General features: G+C 46.9%; 1 protein-coding gene across 2 annotated transcripts in view; it reads left to right on the top strand.

The window, feature by feature from the left end:
* RASSF3 (Ras association domain family member 3) overlaps positions 1-27,119 on the top strand; it is a 627,222-nt gene that overhangs the window by 203,825 nt on the left and 396,278 nt on the right. Inside the window, exon 1 of one of the 2 annotated variants that reach the window (XM_086919045.1) lies at positions 7,140-7,280. The exons of the other annotated variant lie outside the window; for it this stretch is intronic. Within the exon in view, the coding sequence (XP_086775171.1) occupies positions 7,160-7,280 (121 nt within the window). The 5' untranslated portion in view covers positions 7,140-7,159. Of the gene's footprint in view, positions 1-7,139; positions 7,281-27,119 lie in introns of those variants that run through there. 2 annotated transcript variants of the gene reach the window in all.

Here is a 27,119-nt window from a genome sequence, read left to right as displayed (position 1 = left end):
TCTTGATAATAGTACCATCCCCCGACCCCCGGGCACCACAACCGCTACAGTGTTACAGTTTTACTGTGTCGGGTGTTTTCACAGTCCGACAGATTTGCAGTTGGTGTTACAGTTTTACTGTGTCGGGTGTTTTCACAGTCCGACAGATTTGCAGTTGGTGTTACAGTTTTACTGTCGAGTGTTTTCACTGTCCGACAAATTTGCAGTTGGTGTTACAGTTTTACTGTGTCTGGTGTTTTCACTGTCCGACAGATTTGCAGTTGGTGTTACAGTTTTACTGTGTCGGTTGTTTTCACAGTCCGACAGATTTGCAGTTGGTGTTACAGTTTTACTGTGCCGGGTGTTTTCACAGTCCGACAGATTTGCAGTTGGTGTTACAGTTTTACTGTGTCGGGTGCTTTCACAGTCGGAGATTTGCAGTCGGTGTTACAGTTTTACTGTGTCTGGTGTTTTCACAGTCCAACAGATTTGCAGTCGGTGTTACAGTTTTACTGTGTCGGGTGCTTTCACAGTCGGAGATTTGCAATCAATGTTGCAGTTTTACTGTGCCGGGTGTTTTCACAGTCAGACAGATTTGCAGTCAGTGTTACAGTTTTACTGTGTCGGGTGCTTTCACAGTCAGAGATTTGCAGTCGGTGTTACAGTTTTACTGTGTCGGGTGTTTTCACAGTCCGACAGATTTGCAGTCGGTGTTTCAGTTTTACTGTGTCGGGTGCTTTCACAGTCAGAGATTTGCAGTCGATGTTACAGTTTTACTGTGTCGGGTGCTTGCACAGTCGGAGATTTGCAGTCGGTGTTACAGTTTTAGTGTGTCGGGTGTTTTCACAGTCAGACAGATTTGCAGTCGGTGTTACAGTTTTACTGTGTCTGTGTTTTCACTGTCAGACAGATTTGCAGTCGGTGTTACAGTTTTACTGTGTCGGGTGCTTTCACAGTCGGAGATTTGCAGTCAGTGTTACAGTTTTAGTGTGTCGGGTGTTTTCACAGTCAGACAGATTTGCAGTCAGTGTTACAGTTTTACTGTGTCGGGTGCTTTCACAGTCAGAGATTTGCAGTCGGTGTTACAGTTTTACTGTGTCGGTGTTTTCACTGTCAGACAGATTTGCAGTCGGTGTTACAGTTTTACTGTGTCGGGTGCTTTCACAGTCGGAGATTTGCAGTCGGTGTTACAGTTTTACTGTGTCGGGTGCTTTCACAGTCAGAGATTTGCAGTCAGTGTTGCAGTTTTACTGTGTCGGGTGCTTTCACAGTCAGAGATTTGCAGTCGGTGTTACAGTTTTACTGTGTCGGGTGCTTTCACAGTCAGAGATTTGCAGTCAGTGTTGCAGTTTTACTGTGTCGGGTGTTTTCACTGTCAGTCAGATTTGCAGTCAGTGTTGCAGTTTTACTGTGTCGGGTGTTTTCACTGTCAGACAGATTTGCAGTCAGTGTTGCAGTTTTACTGTGTCGGGTGTTTTCACAGTCGGAGATTTGCAGTCGGTGTTACAGTTTTACTGTGTCGGGTGCTTTCACAGTCAGAGATTTGCAGTCAGTGTTGCAGTTTTACTGTGTCGGGTGCTTTCACAGTCAGAGATTTGCAGTCGGTGTTACAGTTTTACTGTGTCGGTGCTTTCACAGTCAGAGATTTGCAGTCAGTGTTGCAGTTTTACTGTGTCGGGTGTTTTCACGCGCTGCATTTATTTAATTAATTCTGTCTCGCGCTGTGTTTATTTATTTAATTCTGCCTCGCGCTGCATTTATTTAATTATTTCAGCCTCGCGCTGTGTTTATTTATTTAATTCTGCCTCGCGCTGCATTTATTTAATTATTTCAGCCTCGCGCTGTGTTTATTTATTTAATTCTGCCTCGCGCTGCATTTATTTAATTAATTCTGTCTCGCGCTGTGTTTATTTATTTAATTCTGCCTCGCGCTGCATTTATTTAATTATTTCAGCCTCGCGCTGTGTTTATTTATTTAATTCTGCCTCGCACTGCATTTATTTAATTATTTCAGCCTCGCGCTGTGTTTATTGAATACATTTAGCCTTTAGCCCCCGGTGCCCTTTGACCCTCCATCTTGTTGTGTGTTCCCTGGCCCGCCCCTCCTCCCTGCTACCGCCTCCCAGCTGCTGCCCCTCCCACGCTCCGCCCCATCCCCTCACCATTTATGGACAGATGCCCCCACGCGCAGCGTCCACGCGCTACGGCCACGCCGAAGGTGCGCCAAAGGTAAGCCCGTCTACGCCTGTCCGCGCCTGGACCGCGCCCAGCACCAGACCCCCTGCCCCTCACGGCACCCAGCCCTCCCGCATTACCTACGATGCCTCCACCCTCCTAGCCCTTAACCCCGGTCGCGCCCCCAACTGCGTCCAAGCCGCTCCTGGACGCACCCATGGACCTTTCTCTTGCTACTCCTGCAAATTCAGCGGCACCGACAACATCTCCGCTACGACCACACCACAGATTCCCGACCCCAACCACCTACAATGCATCTTGCTCAACACCCGATCGGTCCACAGGCACGCCATTGACCTATGGAATCTACTAGACACCACCTCTCCGGACGTCGCCTTCCTAACGGAAACATGGATGAACGCTTCCTCCGCACCAGACATCACCATTGCGATCCCTGAAGACTATAAGATTACTCGCAAAGACCGTACCAGCCACACAGGAGGAGGACTCGCTATCGTCCATAAGAAATCAATCCGCATCTCAACCAGCTCTGACGCCAACCTCGTCAACTCCGAACACCTTCACTTCCAGATCCACATCGACCCCAAAACAACACTCAGAGGCACTCTCCTCTACAGACCACCAGGACCCCGCGCAAAATTCAGTGAAGACATCACTGACTTCATCACCCCACACGCGCTCCCCTCCAAAGACTACATCCTTCTGGGAGACCTCAACTTTCACCTTGAAAGGATCAACGACCGCAACACCGCCACCCTCGTGGACAACCTCGGCAACCTCGGACTTAAACAACTAGTCACTTCCCCCACCCACATCGCAGGTCACACACTCGACCCCATCTTCACATCCAGCAATCATGTCTCCTTCAGCCACACCACGGACCTCCTCTGGACTGACCACAGCTGCGTTCACTTCACCTACAACAAACCAAAACCCAACATCCACCTCCAACCTACCCTGCAAAGAAACTGGAACAAAATCACCACCGACCAAATCTCCGCATCGCTCCTTCGAAACTCCCCAGCCCTCTCTTCTAACGCCAACGAAGCCGCCGCCAACCTCACCCTATGGTTATCCAACACCGCCGACACCTTAGCACCACTGAAAAAACGTCAAAGCAAACCTGGCAGCAAGAAGACCTCATGGTTCAACGATGATCTTAAGAAATCCAAGAAACTCTGCCGCTCCCTTGAAAAGGCCTGGAAAAAAGACCCATACACCAGCACCAAGGACGCCTTCAAAAGCGCCACCCGCACTCACCACCAACTGATCCGTAAAGCCAAGAAAACAGCATTCAAGGATCGACTTGACAACAACGCCCACAACAGCAAGGAACTTTTCAACATCGTCAAGGAATTTTCCAACCCCTCGGCCAACTCAAACGACATCACCCCCTCTCAAACCCTCTGCGACTCCCTAGCCTCTTTTTTCCACAACAAGATTGCAGACATCCACAACAGCTTTGACAACCAACCCGGAAACCAACCCACCCTACCATCTGCTGACCATCTTCCCCCCGTAAACACCCTTAACGCCTGGAACCCAATCTCCACTGAGGAAACCATCCGCCTGATGAATTCCATCCATTCTGGATCCCCCACAGACCCATGCCCTCACCACATCTTTAACAAAGCAGACTCCGCCATAGCACCGCACCTCCGAGACGTCATCAACCGCTCCTTCAACTCCGCTACCTTCCCAGAAGACTGGAAACACGCTGAACTCACCGCCCTTCTGAAAAAACCAACAGCGGACCCCACCGAACTCAAAAACTACCGCCCCATCTCGCTTCTTCCTTTCCCGGCCAAAGTCATCGAGAAAGCCGTCAACAACCAGCTCGCCGCCTTCCTCGAAACCAACAAATCCCTCGACCCCTCACAATCTGGCTTCCGAGTAAAACACAGCACTGAGACCGCCCTCATCGCAGCAACAGACGACATTCGAACTCTACTGGACAATGGAGACACAGTCGCCCTCATCCTCCTCGACCTCTCTGCAGCATTCGACACAGTTTGCCACAGCACCCTTCTACAACGCCTCAATAACATCGGAATCCAAGGAAAAGCACTTGAATGGATCACCTCGTTCCTCACCGGAAGAACCCAGAGAGTCCGCCTTCCTCCATTCAAGTCCGAGGCCTCTGAAGTCATCTGCGGCGTACCTCAAGGATCCTCACTCAGTCCCACCCTCTTCAACGTATACATGAGCCCCCTCGCGGCCATCGCCCGCCAACACAACCTCAACATCATCTCTTACGCGGATGACACTCAACTGATCCTCTCTCTCACCAAGGACCCCAGCACCGCCAAAACTAACCTACACGAAGGAATGAAAGAAGTCGCCGAATGGATGAAACAAAGCCGTCTGAAACTGAACTCAGACAAAACAGAAGTCCTCATCTTAGGTACATCCCCCTCTGCCTGGGACGACTCCTGGTGGCCGGAAGCCCTCGGAAAAGCACCCATCCCGACAGACCACGCACGGAACCTTGGCGTCATCCTGGATTCTTCACTCTCAATGAACAGACAAGTCAACGCCGTATCCTCTTCCTGCTTCAACATTCTTCGCATGCTCAGAAAAACATTTCGCTGGATCCCCTCCGAAACAAGGAAAACAGTCACCCACGCTCTGGTCACGAGCCGACTGGACTACGGAAACACCCTCTACGCAGGTACCACCGCTAAACTCCAGAAGAAACTCCAACGAATCCAAAACGCCTCAGCCAGGCTCATATTAGACATCCCACGCAACGAACACATCTCTGGTCACCTTAAAGACCTCCACTGGCTACCCGTCAATAAGAGGATCACTTTCCGACTGCTTACCCACGCACACAAATCACTCTACGACATTGGACCAGATTGCCTCAACTCTCGACTGTCCTTCTACACCCCCTCCCGCCAACTACGTTCTTCCAGTCAAGCCTTCGCCACTGTACCTCGCATCAACAAGACCACCATGGGAGGCAGATCCTTTTCATACCTGGCTGCTAAGACGTGGAACTCACTCCCCGCTTACCTTCGCCTCACCCAGAACCACCTAGCGTTCAGAAAGCAGCTTAAAACGTGGATATTTGACAAATAATCCTCCCCCCCTTCCTAAGCGCCTTGAAACCCTCTGGGTATGTAGTGCGCTATACAAATTTTATGACTTGACTTGACTTGACTTCACTGTCAGTCAGATTTGCAGTCAGTGTTGCAGTTTTACTGTGTCGGGTGTTTTCACTGTCAGTCAGATTTGCAGTCAGTGTTGCAGTTTTACTGTGTCGGGTGTTTTCACTACTAGACAGATTTGCAGTTGGTGTTACAGTTTTACTGTGTCGGGTGCTTTCATAGTCGGAGATTTGCAGTCGGTGTTTCTATGGCCTTCCCACAGACCCTTTCTCTGCGCCGGGCGTTTGCAGAGTCTGTCAGGGCTACAGATCACTCCTCAGACGCGGGGATCGCTGGGGTGAGCCAGGTCAGTGTGGCTTTCAGCGCTGCACAAACACTGGCATTAGATGTGTCACGGGCCTGCCCTCTCAGGAGGCTGCAGTCTGGGCGCAGAGTGTACAGCTCATATTACCCAGACCAATAATGCACACGGCGAGGGGACTCCGGCCCCGTGCTCTGGCCGGGAAGCAGGAACTGCAGAGCGGCCTGCGTGGTCGGCTCCACAAACTGCTGAAGAAGTCCTCCAGACCACTGCTGTCTGGGTACTTAGTGTGAACCGCAATTTGAATCTAATTTCTGAACATTTTTATTAGATATGCAAGGGCAGCGTCAGCGACTTTAAATTACAGGTGCTTCCGCGCTCGTATGAACATACATGCGCATGCACGCGGCCTGTGGAACGCTGGCTGCTCCATGGAGCCCCCGCTCCGCCATGCTGCAGCTGCACGTCGCAGGGGGAGATCTCGGGGCCCCCGGCCGGCCCCCATATCAGGAGTGAGTCTCTCGCCCCCTCTACTCCTCGCATCCCCTTCAGGTAGAGGCCGGGCCCCGGGAACAGCTCTGCCGGGCCACGGGCCCCTCGAGGGCTCAGTTGGAGTCCTGGTGCTAGTGCGTAATTACGCAATATTGGTTGGAATGGCTCGTGCACGGATGATTGTATTAGGTTAAAATATAATTTCGGACACAAGCAGGAGAGTAACAGGGGCGGCCCCGTATGCGGTGCTCAGTGGCTCAGTCCATGAAGCTGGCTTCCTCTGGGGTGGTGAGCCCGAGGAGGCATGGAGGTGCCGCTTTCATCGAAAGCAGTGCACGGAACACCTGGGCCATGCAGCGATGCCCTGCCTTATATCTGCACATGTCAAACATACCAGCCCTTTCCCTTATCGAGATCAGTGGGACGTATTGTGTAGTAAGGAAACAACAAGCACCAGGCTGCGAACCAACAGACAGGATTGGGTGGGTCACTCACCCTGCTATGGAACACCTTGCGATGCCTGGAGAGCACGAGCCCCGACCCCCCTCCACCCCTCCCCACCGGATTTAGAAGCTGCTGTTGTCTTGCAGATTCCCGCAGCAGGGGCATGAACACACTGAGCCTCCCGGCTGGCTTAAAGAGATGGGTTAGGGGTTATTTTTTCCTGGATGAAAATCCTTTTGGACAGTTCAGATGTCATGGCATCTTTCGGCGGCCCGACTGTCTATTAATACAGCGCAGTGGTACAGCGGAGGGAGGCGCGCGCCGGAGCAGCTGCCCCCGGGAGGGAGGAGGGGATGGAGAGGCGAGGGGTGGGCCCGGAGTCCGTGGGGACCTCTTGCAGCTGGTCCCGAGCCAGACGTCATGACTCAGGGTGCCAGCCACCCGCTCCCTCGCTCTACCCATAGACCAGGATTGTCGCTCCATCCTCAGCCACCCGTCAGCTGTATGATGGCGCTTGGAAGGATGAAATGCTGAGCTCGGCCCACCGTGGGTTGGAGCCGACACCTGACAGAGCTCCGCAGCTGGTTGTCACTGGGTCATCATCATGCCTGCTCACTGACGCTGCCGGCTGGTGATGGCCATTGGCCGTGATGTGGGGAAGGCCCTTCGCAGGCTCGCCCGGTTCTTCTACTGCGTCCCAAAGTCCATGAGCCGGGCGGGGAGCGGACCGCTGCAGCGCCTCCTGGGACCAGCCGGTAAGTGACGCGCCTCTCGCGGCACCGTGACGCCTTGCTTTACACCTGCGACGCCTTGCTTTACACCTGCGACATCATATGAAGACACGTACCGAAGCTTGGCTTCACATTTTTTAGGAAAAGACATGATTGGTGGGAGACTTTCATATTTATTTATTCATCGGAACTCCATATTTTACACAAAAAAAACTTTACCTCATACATTTTCATGTGATGAAGATGAATCAAACGTTCATATTTTCATTACACTGCACCGAAGAAAGACACATTTTAAATATAAAATATTGAATATACGTATTGAATTGTTTCTCTAATCTTTATATATAAGGTGTGCAACTTTAGTTGTAATAAAAACCTATTCTGGTCCATGGCATTTGAGGAACTGCTGTTCGGAACCCCCCTCAATACATGATATGACAGGGACTTTAGGCTCCTGTCGCCATGCATTGCAGGGGGGGGTCGCCTACCCTCTGGGGGTGGGCCGAGACCTTCAAGGCGTCCCCGTTCAACTCAAGGTCCAGGCATCTCTGTGATACATGGGAGACTCTGGGTCCTCGCTTCATATTTTGCAGGGCGGACCCGTTGTTTTGTGTTACCTCACTAGGATTCAGGGTGATATTGTGGTTCGACTTAACAATTCCTGCAAGTATTGCCACTCCTGAATCCTGGCATTATAAGCTAAAGTTGCTGGAAAGTGGAATAACATCTGGATCTGGGAACACCGGTCCCTTGCCGCATGTGGGTTCCCGATTCTTGGAACTTTGCTGTTCATATTCTCCGCCCGCTCTCAGCGCAGTAACAGCAGACCTGTGAGTTGCTTCACTGGATAAAGAAATGTAACCGTTAAATAGAGCCCGGTGCTGCTGCACCTGGTAATCCTGGTGTGGGATCCCTGGCTGACTAAAATTCATCCAGAGCGGTGTACCCAAGGGATACTGCTGGCCAGGGCTTTAAGTGGGGAAAAAAAACTGGGGGTGCTCTAAAAGGGTCGGGGTAAATCTCTTAAAGGGGTGTGGCCTATCCCTGCAGGGGCGTGGTCTAAATCAAGATAACTAGCATGGTGTGCCTATGAAAACCCCTCCAATTAGCCTACCTTTGGAAAACTTTTTCTTCAAAGGATTTCACTTCCTCCTAAAAGGCAGCTCACCTAGCATGACGTCTCCACTCTGACCCATGATTTCGCTGACCTCCATCTGGAGCACAGTGTAGGGCACTCTTTCCAGCCAGGCAGAAGGACACAGTGCGGGAAACTGAGCCCACAAACCCTGTTGTGTGAAACACTTAAGGGGATAGAAGCCTGGAAGGAAATTAAAGGCTTTGAATCTCCTTTTTTGTAGCACTAACGATTCCTGCCTGGAGGTCGCGCAAAAGCATTTTCATGTACATTAATGGATCTTTACACAAATTCTATTTACATTCTATTTGAGCATAAAAGGTCCCGGAGCCGCACTCTGCGGGCAGCGTGCGGCGGGTGCTTGTGAACATTAACAGGGATAAAAGCCCCGTCGTCGAGGTGTGGCACAGCCGTGATTGATTATATGGGGGGTGGGCGGCGCTGCTAAATGATGTGCGAAATACCGGGCCTTTGTAGAGCCAGAGCGTGAAGGGTGGGACAGGGTTTGCTGTGCTGTTGGAGTCGGAGACACTGTGCATAGCAGACACATTCTCCTGATTGCCCCTCGAGAGCACTGACTGCTGCACTAACATTCCCTGCACGTTTCTAGGCGCTATTCGATTTTCAGTAGTAGAACATTGATTTATCCCTAAACATGCCATAACTATTATATTTACAGTCCTAAAATATATTTTAAAAAATGTATTCTGGCCCGAAAGTAGAGCCCGATAGAGACCCGTTTCGAGGCTCTCTAAAAATAACTGCCGGTGCTCAGACCCGGACAGACCCGGCCCACTTAAAGCCCTGCTGCTGGCTAACACGTTTGAGGGCATTGGAGTTTCTGGGCCCGCTTAAGGAGCTACCAATGTGGGGTTAACTCTAGAAGTTACCAGCTGAACCCAGAGACTCTTCTGTCGAATGGTGACTTACAGAGAAAGTGGGTCATTTCGGGTTCGATTCCCAAGGTAGTTCGCCATTTTGCCCCTTCAGTTTCAGCAGCCAAATCTGTGGGGAAACATGAAAGGACCACTGTAACTTTGCAAATCTTGTCATTCCTGATGGCTCTGGGTACGGGGCATTGGCAACCATGGGTCTCTTGTAGTGATGGCCTGAGATTGTCTGCAAGGATTAAGGTATATTTGATAATGTGTTACCAATTGATCTGATTTATATCATGTACACTACAATATCTGAGCCTTTTCAACATCGAGCTACAGTATCAAGAGAATTTGGCAAAACCCTTGTAATAAAAAATATGAAATTATAACTCCTGTATGCTCCTTCATACTGGCATTTATACCTAAGCACCACCCATTTTGTCAGCCAAAGAAACTTGACACCAGAGACATCAAGTAATTTGCTCAGGGTCGCACATTTTTGCCAAAATTGGGTGAGGGATTAAATGGCTTTACCCGCTGAGCTATCCACGCCACATCTTTTTCCATCGTCCCCTGGGTGAGTCGGAGAGTTTGGTTACTCTGTGAACCTGGCTCGCCTCTGAGTTAAGAATACCGCTCACAATTCATACTGGTAACTTACTGAAACACATTGCATACTCTGCATTGTAATGTCCGCACTGACACCGTCTCATGAAGGCCAACAGATGGTAGTATGAATGAATGAATGAATGAATGAATGAATACAGATTTGTATAGCGCTGGCTACCCGGGGGCATCCCAGCGCTTTAGACCCATCTCAGATAAATCACTCAGCAGAACAGGAAGGTCTTCAGCCGCTTTCTAAACTGTAAATGATTAGGCTCAAGCCGCAGGTAATCGGGTAGCTGATTCCAACTTTTTGCTGCCTGTACTGCAAAACGTCGCCTCCCTGTACGAGAACGCTTGATCCTCGGGACAGAGAGCAAATTGCGGTGGTTGGATCTAAGAGCTCTGGGCCCTTGATGGTGCCTCAGGAGAAGGCACAGAATGGCAGGGCCCTTGTTGATTATTGATTTGTGGGCCATACACAAGGCCTTAAACTGGATCCTTTCCTGAACAGGTAACCAGTGTAGAGCCCGGATGGCCGTCTTCGCCGTCTCATGATTTTCTTTTCCTTTTTCTCCCCGTGAAACGTTGTGAGAAACCCTTTCTCCAATACTATTATCTTTCCCATCCCCACCATAAAACACCTTTTACTAAGGTAACTTTACAAGGGGGTTAATCACCATGCGAGAAGGCTTTAGGTGTTCTTTTCATTTTTCATATACCAGGCAGTTCCCCTTTATTGTCTCTGATCTTAAATTTACAATACCATAATTCACATTATGTCAATTCTGTGAATCCAGATGTAGATTTCAGGGCGTCAGATGCCTTCTGATGCCGTTACATTTGTTGTGATGTGTGCCTCATCGATTCTGGATCAGGCCTGTGTTTGCACCCTTCAGGCTACATGTTTTTGGCGCGTCTTCTGCGACTTGGTTCCATCTTTGCTCCCGTGCCCAGTCACAGGTGTACCAGGGAATCTGCAGGTGATTGCATTTTGCAGTGATTGATGCAAGTCACACTCAAATTTTTGTTAGCATGTCTAAAGTAAGAACCCCAAAGGGAGTGTTTTTTTTATTTACTTACTACAATTTGCTAGCATTTTTCATAGAGGAAATTATAAATACCTGAGAGCTAGTAATCAAAATATGGATGTTTTCATGCGGGTTATGTTTTCACATACAGAAGTGTAACATTTGCGATGTATTGGGGAATAACTTGTAGGGTGGACGGTGTCGCAACTTCTGATTGGCTGGTTAGCAGCTCCCTCCGAACACGGGCCACTACAGACATGTATGAGGATTCGGTGGGTGTACGGATCCCTTCCACTCGACACCATACAGGAGTGTATGTTAGGGCAACAGAAAAACTATGATTACATGCCCAGTACGGTGCACAAATGGTAATTACATGAAACATGAGTCTACATGTCTATATATCCTTAATATGTACATCCTCAGGTATGAGAATGACCTCCTACCCCTGATTGTCAGGACACGAGGCCTTCATGAATAATTCCATTCTGTGTTTTCATCAAAAATGACACATAATTAGGCATTTCTGGCCTTACCGAGATTCACTGCAATGTGCCAAAGGTCCAGGTATATCCATATATGTCTCCAGTATGTGTTCTGTGTGATGATACAGGTGTGGTGTGCATAGATGTTTGGTTCTCCACTTGTGCTGCAGGTGAACTATTTCCCCAAACATTTTTGACACAGTCAATAGGTCCCGCCTTTAGGGCTTATTTACTTTGCCAGTCTGTTTGCCCATGCTGTGCAGCATCAACCAAAATAAAGAAAAGGAAAAACATGGCAAATGCCTGCATCATGTGGTAGGCGCGCATAATCATGAGGACATATGTGTGCACATGTCACCGTGCACACATGCACCAAAGAAATGATGCGGGCAATAGAGGAGTAAGTGGGGGAGCGCAGAGTGGAGGAGTGGGTGGGGGAGAGAATCGGATGGAAGGATTGGGGAGTGGATGGGGTGATATAAAAATAATAGCCGATTGGGAGTTGAAATGAAATGCGACGTACAGATCAAGACTGAGGGTGGGGTAGTAGCATATGAGGAAGAGAGTAACACAGAGCATGGAGGTAGGGGGGGTTGGCATGGAGAAGCATACGAGAGTGAGCAGCACATGACGGAAAGAGCAATCCAGAACGTGAGGTGGGGAATTATCCATCAGAGAATCACACGAGGAAGAAAACACATGCATTCGCATGGAGTGCTTAACCAACAATAAAAATAGTTCCCAAAAAGGGAGCAGTGGAAGGATTGTGAGTGCGGGGAACCTCCTAAATTGTACACTCCAAAAGGTCACTTTAGCAACACACCCATGGGTGGATGGGTCAGGGACGCGTGTTAAACTCAATTTCAGGAGGCAATGTGCCCCAAGACAAGGCACTGCACAACTTATCAAAAATGTGATTTCAGTGATGCAACATTGATGACGATTTAGAAAAGGGGGTGGTGATGAACAGAGTGTCTGAGTTAAACAGACCACTCTTACCCAGTCCAAAGATCAGGGCTTGATCCATCACCGTTATTTATATCACTGCCCCATCCCAGCTCAGAACCTGGCTATATGCAAATCAGTCTGTCCCTGGCCCAGTGCATCATGGGAACAGGGCAGACTAAACTACCAAGCCAATTCTTCACCAGAAAGGAGACAAGCTACCGGGGACCGGTTTCTGGCATTTCAGCCTTCTTCGGCCCGGCTTGCTTGAATCCTGATGGAGCAGTGAGAAAGGGACTCATGTCTGAGTATACCCTGCCACACCTATAGTGGCCAAAAACGATTTAGAAAAGGGGGTGGTGATGAACAGAGTGTCTGAGTTAAACAGACCACTCTTACCCAGTCCAAAGATCAGGGCTTGATCCATCACCGTTATTTATCTCACTGCCCCATCCCAGCTCAGAACCTGGCTATATGCAAATCAGTCTGTCCCTGGCCCAGTGCATCATGGGAACAGGGCAGACTAAACTACCAAGCCAATTCTTCACCAGAAAGGAGACAAGCTACCGGGGACCGGTTTCTGGCATTTCAGCCTTCTTCGGCCCGGCTTGCTTGAATCCTGATGGAGCAGTGAGAAAGGGACTCATGTCTGAGTATACCCTGCCACACCTATAGTGGCCAAAAACGATTTAGAAAAGGGGGTGGTGATGAACAGAGTGTCTGAGTTAAACAGACCACTCTTACCCAGTCCAAAGATCAGGGCTTGATCCATCACCGTTATTTATCTCACTGCCCCATCCCAGCTCAGAACCTGGCTATATGCAAATCAGTCTGTCCCTGGCCCAGTGCATCATGGGAACAGGGCAGACTAAACTACCAAGCCAATTCTTCACCAGAAAGGAGACAAGCTACCGGGGACCGGTTTCTGGCATTTCAGCCTTCTTCGGCCCGGCTTGCTTGAATCCTGATGGAGCAGTGAGAAAGGGACTCATGTCTGAGTATACCCTGCCACACCTATAGTGGCCAACAACGATTTAGAAAAGGGGGTGGTGATGAACAGAGTGTCTGAGTTAAACAGACCACTCTTACCCAGTCCAAAGATCAGGGCTTGATCCATCACCGTTATTTATCTCACTGCCCCATCCCAGCTCAGAACCTGGCTATATGCAAATCAGTCTGTCCCTGGCCCAGTGCATCATGGGAACAGGGCAGACTAAACTACCAAGCCAATTCTTCACCAGAAAGGAGACAAGCTACCGGGGACCGGTTTCTGGCATTTCAGCCTTCTTCGGCCCGGCTTGCTTGAATCCTGATGGAGCAGTGAGAAAGGGACTCATGTCTGAGTATACCCTGCCACACCTATAGTGGCCAAAAACGATTTAGAAAAGGGGGTGGTGATGAACAGAGTGTCTGAGTTAAACAGACCACTCTTACCCAGTCCAAAGATCAGGGCTTGATCCATCACCGTTATTTATCTCACTGCCCCATCCCAGCTCAGAACCTGGCTATATGCAAATCAGTCTGTCCCTGGCCCAGTGCATCATGGGAACAGGGCAGACTAAACTACCAAGCCAATTCTTCACCAGAAAGGAGACAAGCTACCGGGGACCGGTTTCTGGCATTTCAGCCTTCTTCGGCCCGGCTTGCTTGAATCCTGATGGAGCAGTGAGAAAGGGACTCATGTCTGAGTATACCCTGCCACACCTATAGTGGCCAAAAACGATTTAGAAAAGGGGGTGGTGATGAACAGAGTGTCTGAGTTAAACAGACCACTCTTACCCAGTCCAAAGATCAGGGCTTGATCCATCACCGTTATTTATCTCACTGCCCCATCCCAGCTCAGAACCTGGCTATATGCAAATCAGTCTGTCCCTGGCCCAGTGCATCATGGGAACAGGGCAGACTAAACTACCAAGCCAATTCTTCACCAGAAAGGAGACAAGCTACCGGGGACCGGTTTCTGGCATTTCAGCCTTCTTCGGCCCGGCTTGCTTGAATCCTGATGGAGCAGTGAGAAAGGGACTCATGTCTGAGTATACCCTGCCACACCTATAGTGGCCAACAACGATTTAGAAAAGGGGGTGGTGATGAACAGAGTGTCTGAGTTAAACAGACCACTCTTACCCAGTCCAAAGATCAGGGCTTGATCCATCACCGTTATTTATCTCACTGCCCCATCCCAGCTCAGAACCTGGCTATATGCAAATCAGTCTGTCCCTGGCCCAGTGCATCATGGGAACAGGGCAGACTAAACTACCAAGCCAATTCTTCACCAGAAAGGAGACAAGCTACCGGGGACCGGTTTCTGGCATTTCAGCCTTCTTCGGCCCGGCTTGCTTGAATCCTGATGGAGCAGTGAGAAAGGGACTCATGTCTGAGTATACCCTGCCACACCTATAGTGGCCAAAAACGATTTAGAAAAGGGGGTGGTGATGAACAGAGTGTCTGAGTTAAACAGACCACTCTTACCCAGTCCAAAGATCAGGGCTTGATCCATCACCGTTATTTATCTCACTGCCCCATCCCAGCTCAGAACCTGGCTATATGCAAATCAGTCTGTCCCTGGCCCAGTGCATCATGGGAACAGGGCAGACTAAACTACCAAGCCAATTCTTCACCAGAAAGGAGACAAGCTACCGGGGACCGGTTTCTGGCATTTCAGCCTTCTTCGGCCCGGCTTGCTTGAATCCTGATGGAGCAGTGAGAAAGGGACTCATGTCTGAGTATACCCTGCCACACCTATAGTGGCCAAAAACGATTTAGAAAAGGGGGTGGTGATGAACAGAGTGTCTGAGTTAAACAGACCACTCTTACCCAGTCCAAAGATCAGGTCTTGATCCATCACCGTTATTTATCTCACTGCCCCATCCCAGCTCAGAACCTGGCTATATGCAAATCAGTCTGTCCCTGGCCCAGTGCATCATGGGAACAGGGCAGACTAAACTACCAAGCCAATTCTTCACATTGATGACAGCACGCCAACTCTGACAATTGTTCCAGCACCCATGGCTGTGTTAGAGAAAGGGTATTCTCATTTTATTTCATAACGTACACTGAGACAGTGCCTTGCAAAAATAATCCCTTTATTTGGAGGCGAGCCCACCCACGTTTCAACAAACTACATGTGAGGAGCGGGCTTGGTGACGAAGCATGCCACCCCAGAATGGGCGAGGGCTCGCGTCCTGACCAATCGATTCCTCTAGGACACCCAAACACAACACAGCACTCTATCCTTGACACTACATAGGTCATTCAGGATTCCACATTTATCTCCCAGAGTAATAATTGTGTTTTTTAATAGATTGTGTTGTTTGTAATGTTGTGAAAACGTATTTTGAAGTTGTATGCATTCAAAGGTTAGTGGCTAAGAACAAATATCCTCTAAGTGGGGGCAAGCAGCGAATTTATACATTCTGATACTTTCGCTTTCATTCTGAGGAGTTCGGCACATTTTAATTTGTGCACAAATGGGAATTGCAAGTTGTGGAATCGGGTAGATTTTTACAGCCCGTGGGAGTGAAAAATAGGATGAAATGTGAATGCGTGCATGTGGATGACACTGCATTCATCTGAGTTTGAAAGGGTAAATGTGAGTCAAACATGACTGCTAAAGATTTAACCGTCATTGCCGGAGAGGGGGTCTCTCCCATAGATCTAAGCCAAAGGGCGTGATTCCATCTCGATGTTGTTACTAGCTAGCAGAATTTCAAACTTGGAGGTGTTTAATAATTTAAGTAAACTACATGCCACCCAGCGCCGAACTTCTGAAAGCCAGGAGTCACGTTAGCAGTTGGGTGGGGAGCCATGTGGTCAAGACGCGCAGTCAACTGTGTGTCAGCAGAGTAGAAAATGGCGGGAAAACCAAAGGGTCTCATCGGTTGGACCAATGGACATACACAGATTCTAAACAACATCAGAGAGCAGGAGAATCCCTGCGGGACGGCTACACAATTGCCTTGAAAGGGTGCACAGTGAAAAGGAGAGAGCGATACTGTTTGAGTCTGCTTTCTAAGAAAGGAAGAAAACCAGGCCAAGCACTGAACCCTCATACCCAGCTTCAGACTGTGGCGGCTCATCCGCTAAGGCGGAGGAGCGTCGCCTCACTACTTTTGACAGGAAAAATAAAATGATAATAACTTGCGTTGTTATAATTTTATTTTGTCCGGCTGCAGCAGCCTTGCAGGGGCAGGCGGGGCTGCTCTGACTGAAGGAGCAGAGGGAGTTGTGAGCACACTGTGTAAGTGCGCATGATGTTTGGTGGGCCGTCCAAACATTAATGCACACTCTGCATGTTCTCCATGCAGGCTGCATTACAGCCTGTGTGGAGAACATGCCCAGGCTCCCAGTCGGTATCTGAGCGCTGAACCACGGCGCTCAGACCAATCAAAATGCTGCATTGCAGCATTGTGACTGGCTTTAGGGAGACTGGGTGTGCTTCCTGTTCCGGCCAGAGTGAGGGACTTTGGAGGAGAGACACAATGAGGAAGTGGCAAGAAGGTACGTTTTTTCTTTTTATTTATTCTTTACACCAGCTTCCCACTGCATCCCCGCCCCCTCCCGATCCGTGCCACTTCTCGGTAAGCCAGCAATTGTGGCTAACCGTTTATATTTGGGCCTTGAACATGTGCCTCACAAACTATGGAAGGGTCCACACATGTGGCTAAAAAACTGGATGCAAGCCTTCTACCTTTGATATTAAAAAATACTGTGGCAACTAGCACTTGGCAGGTTACAGAGCATGCATATTAACACTTTGATGAAGTTGAGAGATCATTGGGCAGAATTGAGTCTTGCTGATCACATTCGAGCATAGTCTGTGTCATACAGTGGTTTAGCTAGACATACTGCCACCCGGGGCTGACACTAAGTTTGCCGCCCGGTGCAGGTAAGAGCGGGGGTGGGGGTGGCGGCCGATGGACTACTTGGTCGGGGGGGAGTCGGACGGATGACTTGTTCTCAGGGGGCGGGGTGGTGGTATTCAACAAACATGACTACTCACCTTCGGCACCCCCAAAAACAGTGCAGACCGGGGCGGGCCGTCCCCCTGCCCCCACACTCTGAGCTACGACACTGGTGTCATATACATATAGAACTTTCTGGCAGAAGAAATTTACTTGTCAGACCTAAAAGCCAAAAAGTATTCCCTCATTCAATCTTTTTTCAATCTTAGTTAATTTTTTAGGTCTGGTGTTCCCAAAATGATATCTATAATCTACTAACTTATAGGGACTTGCAGTCCGCCTTCTTCATCATCCTTTTGTCTATTATTGTGTCATTTGCATGTTACTTTCATTCCCCAATGAGACATTGTTATATTGCTATACTAATTACCCGGTCTCACCTGGGTTAACGGGTCCACTCCTGTTACCTTTGCCTTTACATTCCTCACAGCATATACTTCAGACATTGGCTAACTTCATTGCAAGTGATGACATTCTGCTCCTTCACAAGGAGTGCATAAACACACAATGTAGTTCAGTTCATTGACGGGAACTACTACCTCAATGTATACTTATTGAGACAAAAAAAGGTTGCACTTTTAGCCAATGTTGTTTTTAAAGGTTGAAGAGACCCCCGCAGCAATAACATTTTGAAAAAAAGCGTGGCAAAATAGAACAATCATTGACTAAGCCAAAAGGCTGGCAGCCAACAGAGGATGGTTTGGCTTTGCCAAGAGTTATTTTAATTTTTTTATATGGCATTGACTCTGTATGGTTGGCATCATAGTGCTGCACAGTAGCATTCTCATAAATCAAATAACATCAGGTAGTTGTGGTTAGAAAGTTTCTGAAAGCAGAGTGATTGCAAGCAATAATACATATATTAGACTTCATGGGGATATCAAAGATTGATTTGTAGCGTGGATTTGGTAAAAGGGTTGAAATAAGCAGGAGACTCACAGATATATGGAGTTATCAGAAATAAACAAGAAGCTGAGGGAAATAATTTGATAGGAGAATATGAGATGGAAGATGGGGTAGACTAATACAGACAGATGAACAAAATACGCTTCAGGTAAGAAATCGTGAGGATGGGAAATACAGAGATTACAAGTGTTTGATTTGAAGGTGAGCTTTAAAGGAATTTTGAAGGAGTAGAAGCTTGGAGCAAAATTAAGTTACTGTGGAATTTTGGACAAATGAGCCTCCTGCAACATTGTGCTGAGCTCCCTCTTGGTATCTCATCTTGAAATCTCTTTTCTTTTTCTTGGATACGAAATAGAGTTGGAAGTGTATGACACTGGATGATACTAATTACAAACGACGGGAGACTTTATTTCCCTAGCAATGACTTGGCAGAAATAAGAAGGGGGCTGCCAATCTTGCTTCCTTGGCTCTGATGGGTAGACGGCATGTGCTGTCACTGTTTTCATCTAGGTCTGGATTAGGGAGCGGTGGAGGAGAGAAGATTAGGAGCTGCACTTGCATTGGAGTTGTGCCATTGACCTCAATTTCTACTAGATTGTTTTTTTAGAAGGACAGTCGCTTGTGCGGGTTGCATTTCAAATATCTGTTCACCTTAGTGCTGATTCCACATTTGTGACTATTGATGCTAAAGTGGCCTCGCATCGCTTACAGACGCCTTGCACACACATATTTATTTATGCATATTTCTATAGTGTGGACATTACCCAAAGGTCTTCGAGCTCTTCACAGTAGAAATATGTTGTCGCATGCAAATTACAGATGGTTTAAAATGACTAAAAACGACCAACAATGGTTACAAAGGTCGAGAGTTACAAAACGGTAGATCATTACAGAAAAACTAAATGCACAAGAAGTATATTCAGCTAAGAGAAGGTTGTAAGCGTCTGATGAGAAGTAGAGATAGGGGATGGTTAGAGATGGCGAGAGTCAGTAGTCCTGAGGTGGTCACCAGGTCTTCTGGACCCTTGTGCACTTCGGTTCTAGGTTGGGTGGCTGGTAGTAATGTAGCCATTTCTCTGTGATCCACGAGGTTCACTCAAAACATCTCCCCTGCGAGGCCATGTAAGCTGACCGTGAGATAGCTTGGCACTATGTTAGCTTGACATGGTTGGTTGCACAGGGCAGAGGCAGGGCCATGCACTGTCCGTGATGCTGAGGAGTCAAAAGACCCTCTTCTGAGCACGTTGTATGGAGTGGGTTTAGTCATCTGTGCAAAAAAGAAATTATAAAGTAACCATTATAGAGCAAGAAAGAGAGAGTGAGATGAGAATTGGTGTGTCTTGTATGGTAATGAATTATCTTTTTCTGATATATGTAAAAACATATACTGTTCATAAGGAAGCCTCGGTATGTGAGTGTATTAATAAACGTGTAGTTCTGTGGAGAAATAATCCCTTACATTTAAATTTAAACATGCACATTTGGAAAGTCATAAAAAAAACCCGCTTGTTTGATCTATAAAAAGAGTAACTCTCGTCGCAGCTGTTCAGAATTATGCTGCAGAGGAACATGAGGGGTTCTTGTGACGTCGTAAAGGAAAGGCCCGCGAGCCCTCGTTTACCCAGAAGCGCTACTGGGGTACTTATGGGCACTGTTCATGCGTTTGACGTGGCGGCGCGAGAGCTCTTTCATCCCCCCCTTGCCCACCCCCCCCCCAGTAGAAAAAGAACCCCCTCATTACCCCACCCCCCGCCCATGAGCACTGAACAAAGGCATGAAAGGACACACACTTCACTTCGCCTACTCGGACTTTTTTTGCGCTAAAAGCATGACCAAATCTAAAAATTATACCTTTCAATTAATTATTGAAAGGTTGAATTCACGGACAAAATTATTCGAATAACGTTACTTTGGTTTTATTTGATTGGTTATTTCTACTAGTTTTGTTTCTAAAAATATGAGCAATACGGCTGCATATACTACTAAATTATTGAACAAAGAAAGAAACTTGTGCGCAACCGTTCGCGTTTTTATTATGATTTCCACGAGGTACGCCCTGCAGTGGAAATGAATTCACTTCTTCATGCATGGCACAGGCTTACTTAAATACAAACACCACCAGGCGTTCAGTTACACACTTCTAAACATGAAGATATTGTGTATACAAGTTCAAACACCAGACTAAAAATTAGCACATCCGGGGAGCAACAGGTGAATACTGTTGCCAGGGGCAGCAGGGATACGTGTGATATGTGAATGATGGTAGTAAGTACTTCAATCATACTGGAGAAAGCCCACTGGAAGAATTCTCTTACTTTTATTGAAATGCCTTTGTATTTGTCATGGATGCTCTCCTCACAGAAAATACACACTCATTGTGAAACCCGTTTCCTCCCAATATCAGCAGAAACCCACCACAGGACATTACAAGAGAGATGAAAAGGTTCTTTTTATGCCAAATCTTTTCAAAGTGACCTACCTTTATATCTTTGAAACCATATAAGTTCAAGGGAAGCATACCATTCAAAAGGTTTCCAGGTGTATGAATGCTTTAGCTGGAATTGGTCCTCCCTCTTACTTTTTTCCAGAATTACAATGCCTCTTGAAACGCAGTGGCGGACGTTGATCCTCAAAACTGGAGATGCGTTGAGGGGACCAAGAGCCAAAAAGATTTTTTTAAATAAAAAATGTACTTACCCATGTTTTGCTCTCATCCGTCATTTTATTCTTGGATGACGTCAGTGCAGTGGCACCTCGTGGAGCCTTAGGCACCCCCTTCTGCAAATCCTGATGCTGCTCTCATGCGGCAGATGAGCAGCATGAGAGCAGCATCAGGATTGGCTGGAGTGTTCTCCCTCGATGTTCCAGCAGGCACAGGCCTGCGCCTGGTCTCCACCCAGCTGTCTGAGACACTTTGGTGGAGAGGTTTACACTGTGGATGTCAGGCTGGCCGTCGTAAGACAGTCGGCTAAGGTGACTTGCGCAGTGTAAACTGGTAGAGTGAGCTGTACTCCCCTGCTGCCAGTCAGCAGAAACCCTGCCCCCAAACACTGCTCGAGCTGGGAGCAGTGAAAAATCAAATGGTAATTCATTTTGGGCCGTATGCATGAGCACATTTTCCCATAGACACAGAATGGGCAAAACCCTTTGATGCATCTGGCCCTTTATTAGCATTTTATTTTTAACTTTTGTTACCCTGGCAGCCGGCGGGCAACGCTTCTCTGCCCTAATATGGGTCCGTTGCTGTTCTAACTGAGCTAATCTGGTGTTTATTTTGTGCTACTGAGCACCGGCACTTTATTCTGAACACAGGCAATATTTTACAACCGTTCACCAGATAGTGGCTCTATGTAGCTATTTTCAGCGGAGCACATCAGTTTAGCAATTCAATATGCATTCAAATTGGAATAGCAGTGCATCCACAGGCTATTGGTACTAGTATGTTGCAGCACTGGCAGGAGCAGTAGGTACTGTTGGCAGCAGTTTCATCCTTAGCCATACCTTGAGTCCTGGCACGTACTATTTTTTTAAAAGAAATTAAACACTGAACTTATCTCACCCCTCGCCAGTCTATCTCCACCCACTTTATGATGGCGTAAAATTAAACTGCTCTTCACTGTGCACTTAGCAGAGCTGCCAGGTTGCATCATTTATAGTAGTATTGTGGAATATTGGTGTAAAGTGATTCTACATCTAGAGTAGTCAACAGTTCTTATCAGAGTCAAAAGTCATGTCCTTCAGCACCACAGCCAACTTTTTTTTGTCTTTGATATATGAAGGCCTTTTTTTATAAACTTCTGGGGCCAGATGTAGCAAAATCAGAAATACCGACTCTTAATTACCGAATTTTACCGATTCGGTAATTAAGAGTAGGTAATTCTAATGTAGGTACCAATTCGGTAAATTTTACTGAATCGGTAAAAATCGGTATTTACCGAATCGGTAAATACCGAATTTTGCAAGGGTGCAGGGGGTGTCACTTTGACACCCTCTGGCACCCCTGTTTTAGGCTTGTGTGCCTAAAACATGTGCCTTAGGGCATGTATGTGTGCCACATGGCACAGGTGTACATGCACAGATGTGCATGTACACCTGAATCGGTATTTTACCATGCAATTGTATTGCATGGTAAAATACCGATTTTCAAAGCCCTGTGTAAATGTTAAAATTGGCACCTACATACCAAACATGCATTTTCGGTAATTTTACCGACCGGTATATTTACCGAATCGGTAAAATATACAGAATCGGTAATTTTACCGATTCTGTAATTTTACCTATTCGGTAAAATTACCGATTCGGTAAAATTACTGAAAATGCATGTTTTTTATCCCCCTACATCTCCATGGCTGTTTACCGGTCGGTAACGGCCAAATTCGGCCGTTACCGGCCGGTAAATGGCCAAAATCTCCCACCTACATCTGGCCCCAAGTCTTTAAAAGTAGTCACAAAGTTGTGATAAAGGTTCCAATATCATCAAAAAGTAGACACAATAGGTCTCCCCGGGGGAGGTATCAAATTCATGTGTATTTTAGGGAGGATATAGAAATAAAGTATTCTAGGTTCCTCAGCTTTGTCAGAGCCTCCCTGTTCTTTTGGCAGCCAGTTGTCTAGGACCCCTTCAGATACCAGGTTTTCAATTTTTTATCTGATTTAATGTATTGCACCTCTGCCCAGTATACTCTGATGATCCGTGTTATTGGGTAATCTGAGACATTTCTGTCTCTAACCACCTTTGTTTAGGAAAACAATGCCTCCTTGTCTGCTGGTTTTATCAGGATGATATTATGTTTTTGTAGTTGCTCGTGTCCTTCTTTTTTCTCCTTTTGATATGTTGTGGATAAAAGGGGTGTTCTGGTTCTTCAATTTTGAATTGAAAAGATTACAGAGAATTCAGAACTCAAAGTGCCCACATCCGCTCCCTTGAAGACTCTCCTTCAGTTACTGGTTTGCCAGAAGACCCACTTTCAAGCTGCTTTTTGTAACCCTCATGGCACTAAATGACAATGGCCCAGTAAGGACTCCAATAGCTAGTTTAAAGTCATTTACTCATCCAACTACCATGGGCATGTCAGCATTTCCCACTAATAACCATGTTACCTCTATCATTTTTACCTGTAGGATTCTACGTACATTAAAAAAATTGAGCAAATGCATTAGATCTCAAGAGCTCAGTCACACAGTCATAGCCTAATTAGCCAACAATGATGCAAAAGCTAAAAACAAGTAATTTACTACTTTACTACCTTTAACCCTGGGTCTTGCAGTAGGGTGCTAATCACTGCAAAGTGTTTAAATTCCTGGTCACTGTAGTAAATCCTACACAAATGCAATAGCAAAACACTATACATGGAAGCAAGTACCTGCTGTCCATAGTAATACTCGTAATGGCCCCCAGGCTGCATAAAATAAAATCCCTTAAAATTCTTTGAGAATAGCTGGCACTGACAAACTTTGATGAAAAGTTTTAAAACTCCACAAATGTTACATTAAAGGTAACTTTAACCACATCGGTGCTCCTGACGGCTCCCGGCCGTCATGAGTCATGGTAGGCATGTGCTCATGACGGCCAGGAGCCGTCCGAACGTTGCTGCTCTGTCCACACGCTGTTAATTCCCCACCTGTGAGGGGGAATTAATCAGTGGGCAGAGTTCTGACGGCTCCCGGCAGTCATGAGCACACGCCCACTGTGATTTATGACGACCGGGAGCTGAAATGAGTACCGGAGCGCCACGCCCAACCCCACCCTCCTCGCACCGCGGCGGAGGGGTTAATCTTTCCTCCATAGGTTCCACATCACGGATTCACCAGAAAACGGTAGTGCAAACAGACTCTCATTGTTGAGGCTGTTAGTGCTATGTTTATGCCATAACAGACTATAGATAGATGTAGCTAGAGATAGATGGCTGTAAATTCATTTTGGTGAATTGAGATAGATAGATAGATAGATAGATAGATAGATAGATAGATAGATAGATAGATAGATAGATAGATAGATAGATAGATAGATAGATAGATAGATAGATAGATATTGGCTGCATGAATAAAGCGCCATACAGGACATTGTATCAAACCTAAGACTATAAGTACCGCCAGTCAGAAAGTGCGAGTGAAACACACCAGGAAGCAGGAGACAATTTGAAATAACTTGAAAGCGACACTATACAATGCAGTCAGGTCTAGTCTGTCCAAGAACACACAGCAACATGTCTGCGTTTATGTTGCAAGAAACTGTTTCATTTGACAGAGGGGCAGGAAATGCATAAAGGTAATTAGCAGCCCTTCTAAATAAACAGTCTACAATGGACCGAAGAATGTCACAGTTTACAGACAGAAAGAGGCCAAGCCTGCTACGTCTTTGCCCAGTAAGGCTTTGTGAGATGCTGTGTGCTTCAGTTAAAATGAGGCCCTTTTATCTGGTCTCCTTGGCTCTTTTTTCCCACTGTTATCGCAAAAAAGGCTGCGTTCTATAAATCCAAAGTAACTAGAGCAGGAATGAATAATGAAAGAAAGAGCTCATGGCCACAAACAAACCTCGGATGGTCTTAGAGCAGCACCTCACTGAAGGCTGGGTCACTCACTGTAGTGTCCGATGTAGAGTACCAGCCATAGAGCATAAACCTTGGCAAGCATAGAAACTTGCACAAACTGCATCATTTTTAAGTGCAGGAATAATGCTATTTTCATTTATGTATTATCTTAATTGTTTAGTTCAAATTGTGTGGTAGATAATTGACATGCAAACTGACAAGCAAATGAGCAACCTCATCACCAGTGACTTACTGCATAAAATATCATGTTAACGGCTAGTGTGCACGGTTTGTAGGCCACCTTCCCATGTGTCCTGACAATTGCAATGTCTACTGGGAAGCATTTTGCATAGGGTCAGATTGATTCCACATGATCTGCATAACTACCTCCCCAGAGATGGATTACAGCCTCCCTATTGGATGCATGAATGCATCTGACCTCCTGCCAAAGATAGGTTGAGACTATGCACAGTCACCACTTGTTATGAAATACCACGTGGTGCATCATCTTGAAGTTGTGTTTCCTTCTTCAGGTGAAGAGTTGCAAGTTCTTCCTTTTCATGCTGGGGTAGCGTGTAGTACTAGGGGTAGAACACTTCCTGATAGACTGACAGAATATGTCTTATGTTAGCAAATCGTTTGTGCCCTATATATTTTCAGTTTTTTTAACATCTTTTCCCCCTCCTTGTTTGATGTTTCCATTATAGCCTTTGTGAGTTTGAAAGGAGGGAGGGATGTGGTGTCCGGGTCGTCTTACTCCGCTGGCTGAGATGAGAGTGCATAAAGTCAGAATATGGGTAGTGGAACATCTGGATTCAGATTTTGAAGTATGGAAAGAGAGAGAACATTGAACTATTTCATATGGCTTTTCAGTTGGGGTGAGACCAGTTCTCGGTGTAATTTACCTCCTTTGAACTTTTTTTTCCTGCACGCTCAGTGATCCTTCCTCAGTGATCCTTGTGTTTACCTCTCTTCGGAAAACTCAAGCATGAAATAATATAGACGCTAAACCTTGAGGTCTGATTGAGCCTTGAATGTTACCCTGCCGGTCTGCTAACATTCCCTGGCTTTGACCTCAGGGACAGCAAATGAGGCATTAGCAATCGGGGCGTTCCCTGCGGTGACTTCACAAGCAGTCAGTAAACAATCAAATTCTGGCTCACGGGGATATTTAAAAACAGGTTGAGGATGTATTTACGGAAAGGGTGTATACTTTGAATACTCTTATCGGTCCCTTATTTTTATTTTTGTTTCAAAAGTGGTTCCTTGGGTTACACCTCTTTGATAATAGGGCGCTTTAAAGTGCAAAGCACGCCAGCTGTATTTAGCACTGTGCCAGTCCAGCTTTGCACATCATGGCGGCGCGGCGGTGCCTGATTCACCGCACTGTCAGATGCTGCGTCACCTCCGAGCGATGCTGGAAGTGACTCCCTCCTCGATGAATGACCAGGCCCTTCCCTAAACCGTTTATGACCAGACCTGGACTTAATCAGTATCCTGGAGACGGAGTATAATTCCAGGATCATTGAATTATATGTTCGCACAAAAGGAACTGCTTCAGTAATGACATTTCCTCTGTTTGAAAAATACGCTGTCATCGATGGACATAAACAGTGGAATATTTTCGGAACGGCACGTCCAGGAGCCCGCCGAGAAACCTCACGTGGCGCAAGAGTTCACGTGTCAGAGAGGACATGTTCTCTCTCCTTCCGTTTTCAGTGCGTGATCCACGCGTTCTCTCGTTCACTCAACGCCCCAGATCATTCTGGAAGGAAATCTGTGCCACCTGGCTGATGACGTCAATGCGTGCAATAGAGTTGAAGCCACAGAGACAGGAGCGGTTCTAGTTCCTATGAAGACTAGGCCACAGTTTATTGCACCATCCACCAGGTGGCACCATCACAGCAAGCCCAATGTTATTTCATAAGGCAGTGGCTGCAAAGAGCAGTAGCAATATGAAAGGCTGCAGCAATTGTGCGGCAGTGGAAGACCAAATTATATGGCAGTGTTTCCTAAACCATACGTCAAGGGAAAGTAGATTATTGGCATAAGTATAGAGGTGAAAAATAGAAGAAAGAATAACAAGAAAAGGAAAAAGTGGAGAAACGGAGACTGAGATGTCTCACAGGAGCAAAAAAAAGGGTCAGCTCAAAGATAAAGGCATCCCATGATTTCTCAGCATTGGCCCACAATAGTCTTGAACTAGTACCTACCATTATTACAGCAGAGTTTTTTTTCCCTAAGGGAGAATGTTCTGTTATTTTATATTAATGTATTTGTAGAGCGTTGCCCCACTTAGGTCTGGGCGCTAAATAATCAAATAGAAACCTGGTGACATAACACTGAAATCAAGGTTTAGGGACAAAGCCAGGTGTTGGGTCCC

Source organism: Lissotriton vulgaris, chromosome 1_1, assembly GCF_964263255.1.
Source record: "Lissotriton vulgaris chromosome 1_1, aLisVul1.2, whole genome shotgun sequence".
NCBI classification, from domain to species: Eukaryota; Metazoa; Chordata; class Amphibia; order Caudata; family Salamandridae; genus Lissotriton; species Lissotriton vulgaris.
The sequence above is the reverse complement of the archived record's forward strand: the minus strand, read 5'-3'. Positions and strand labels throughout refer to the sequence as shown.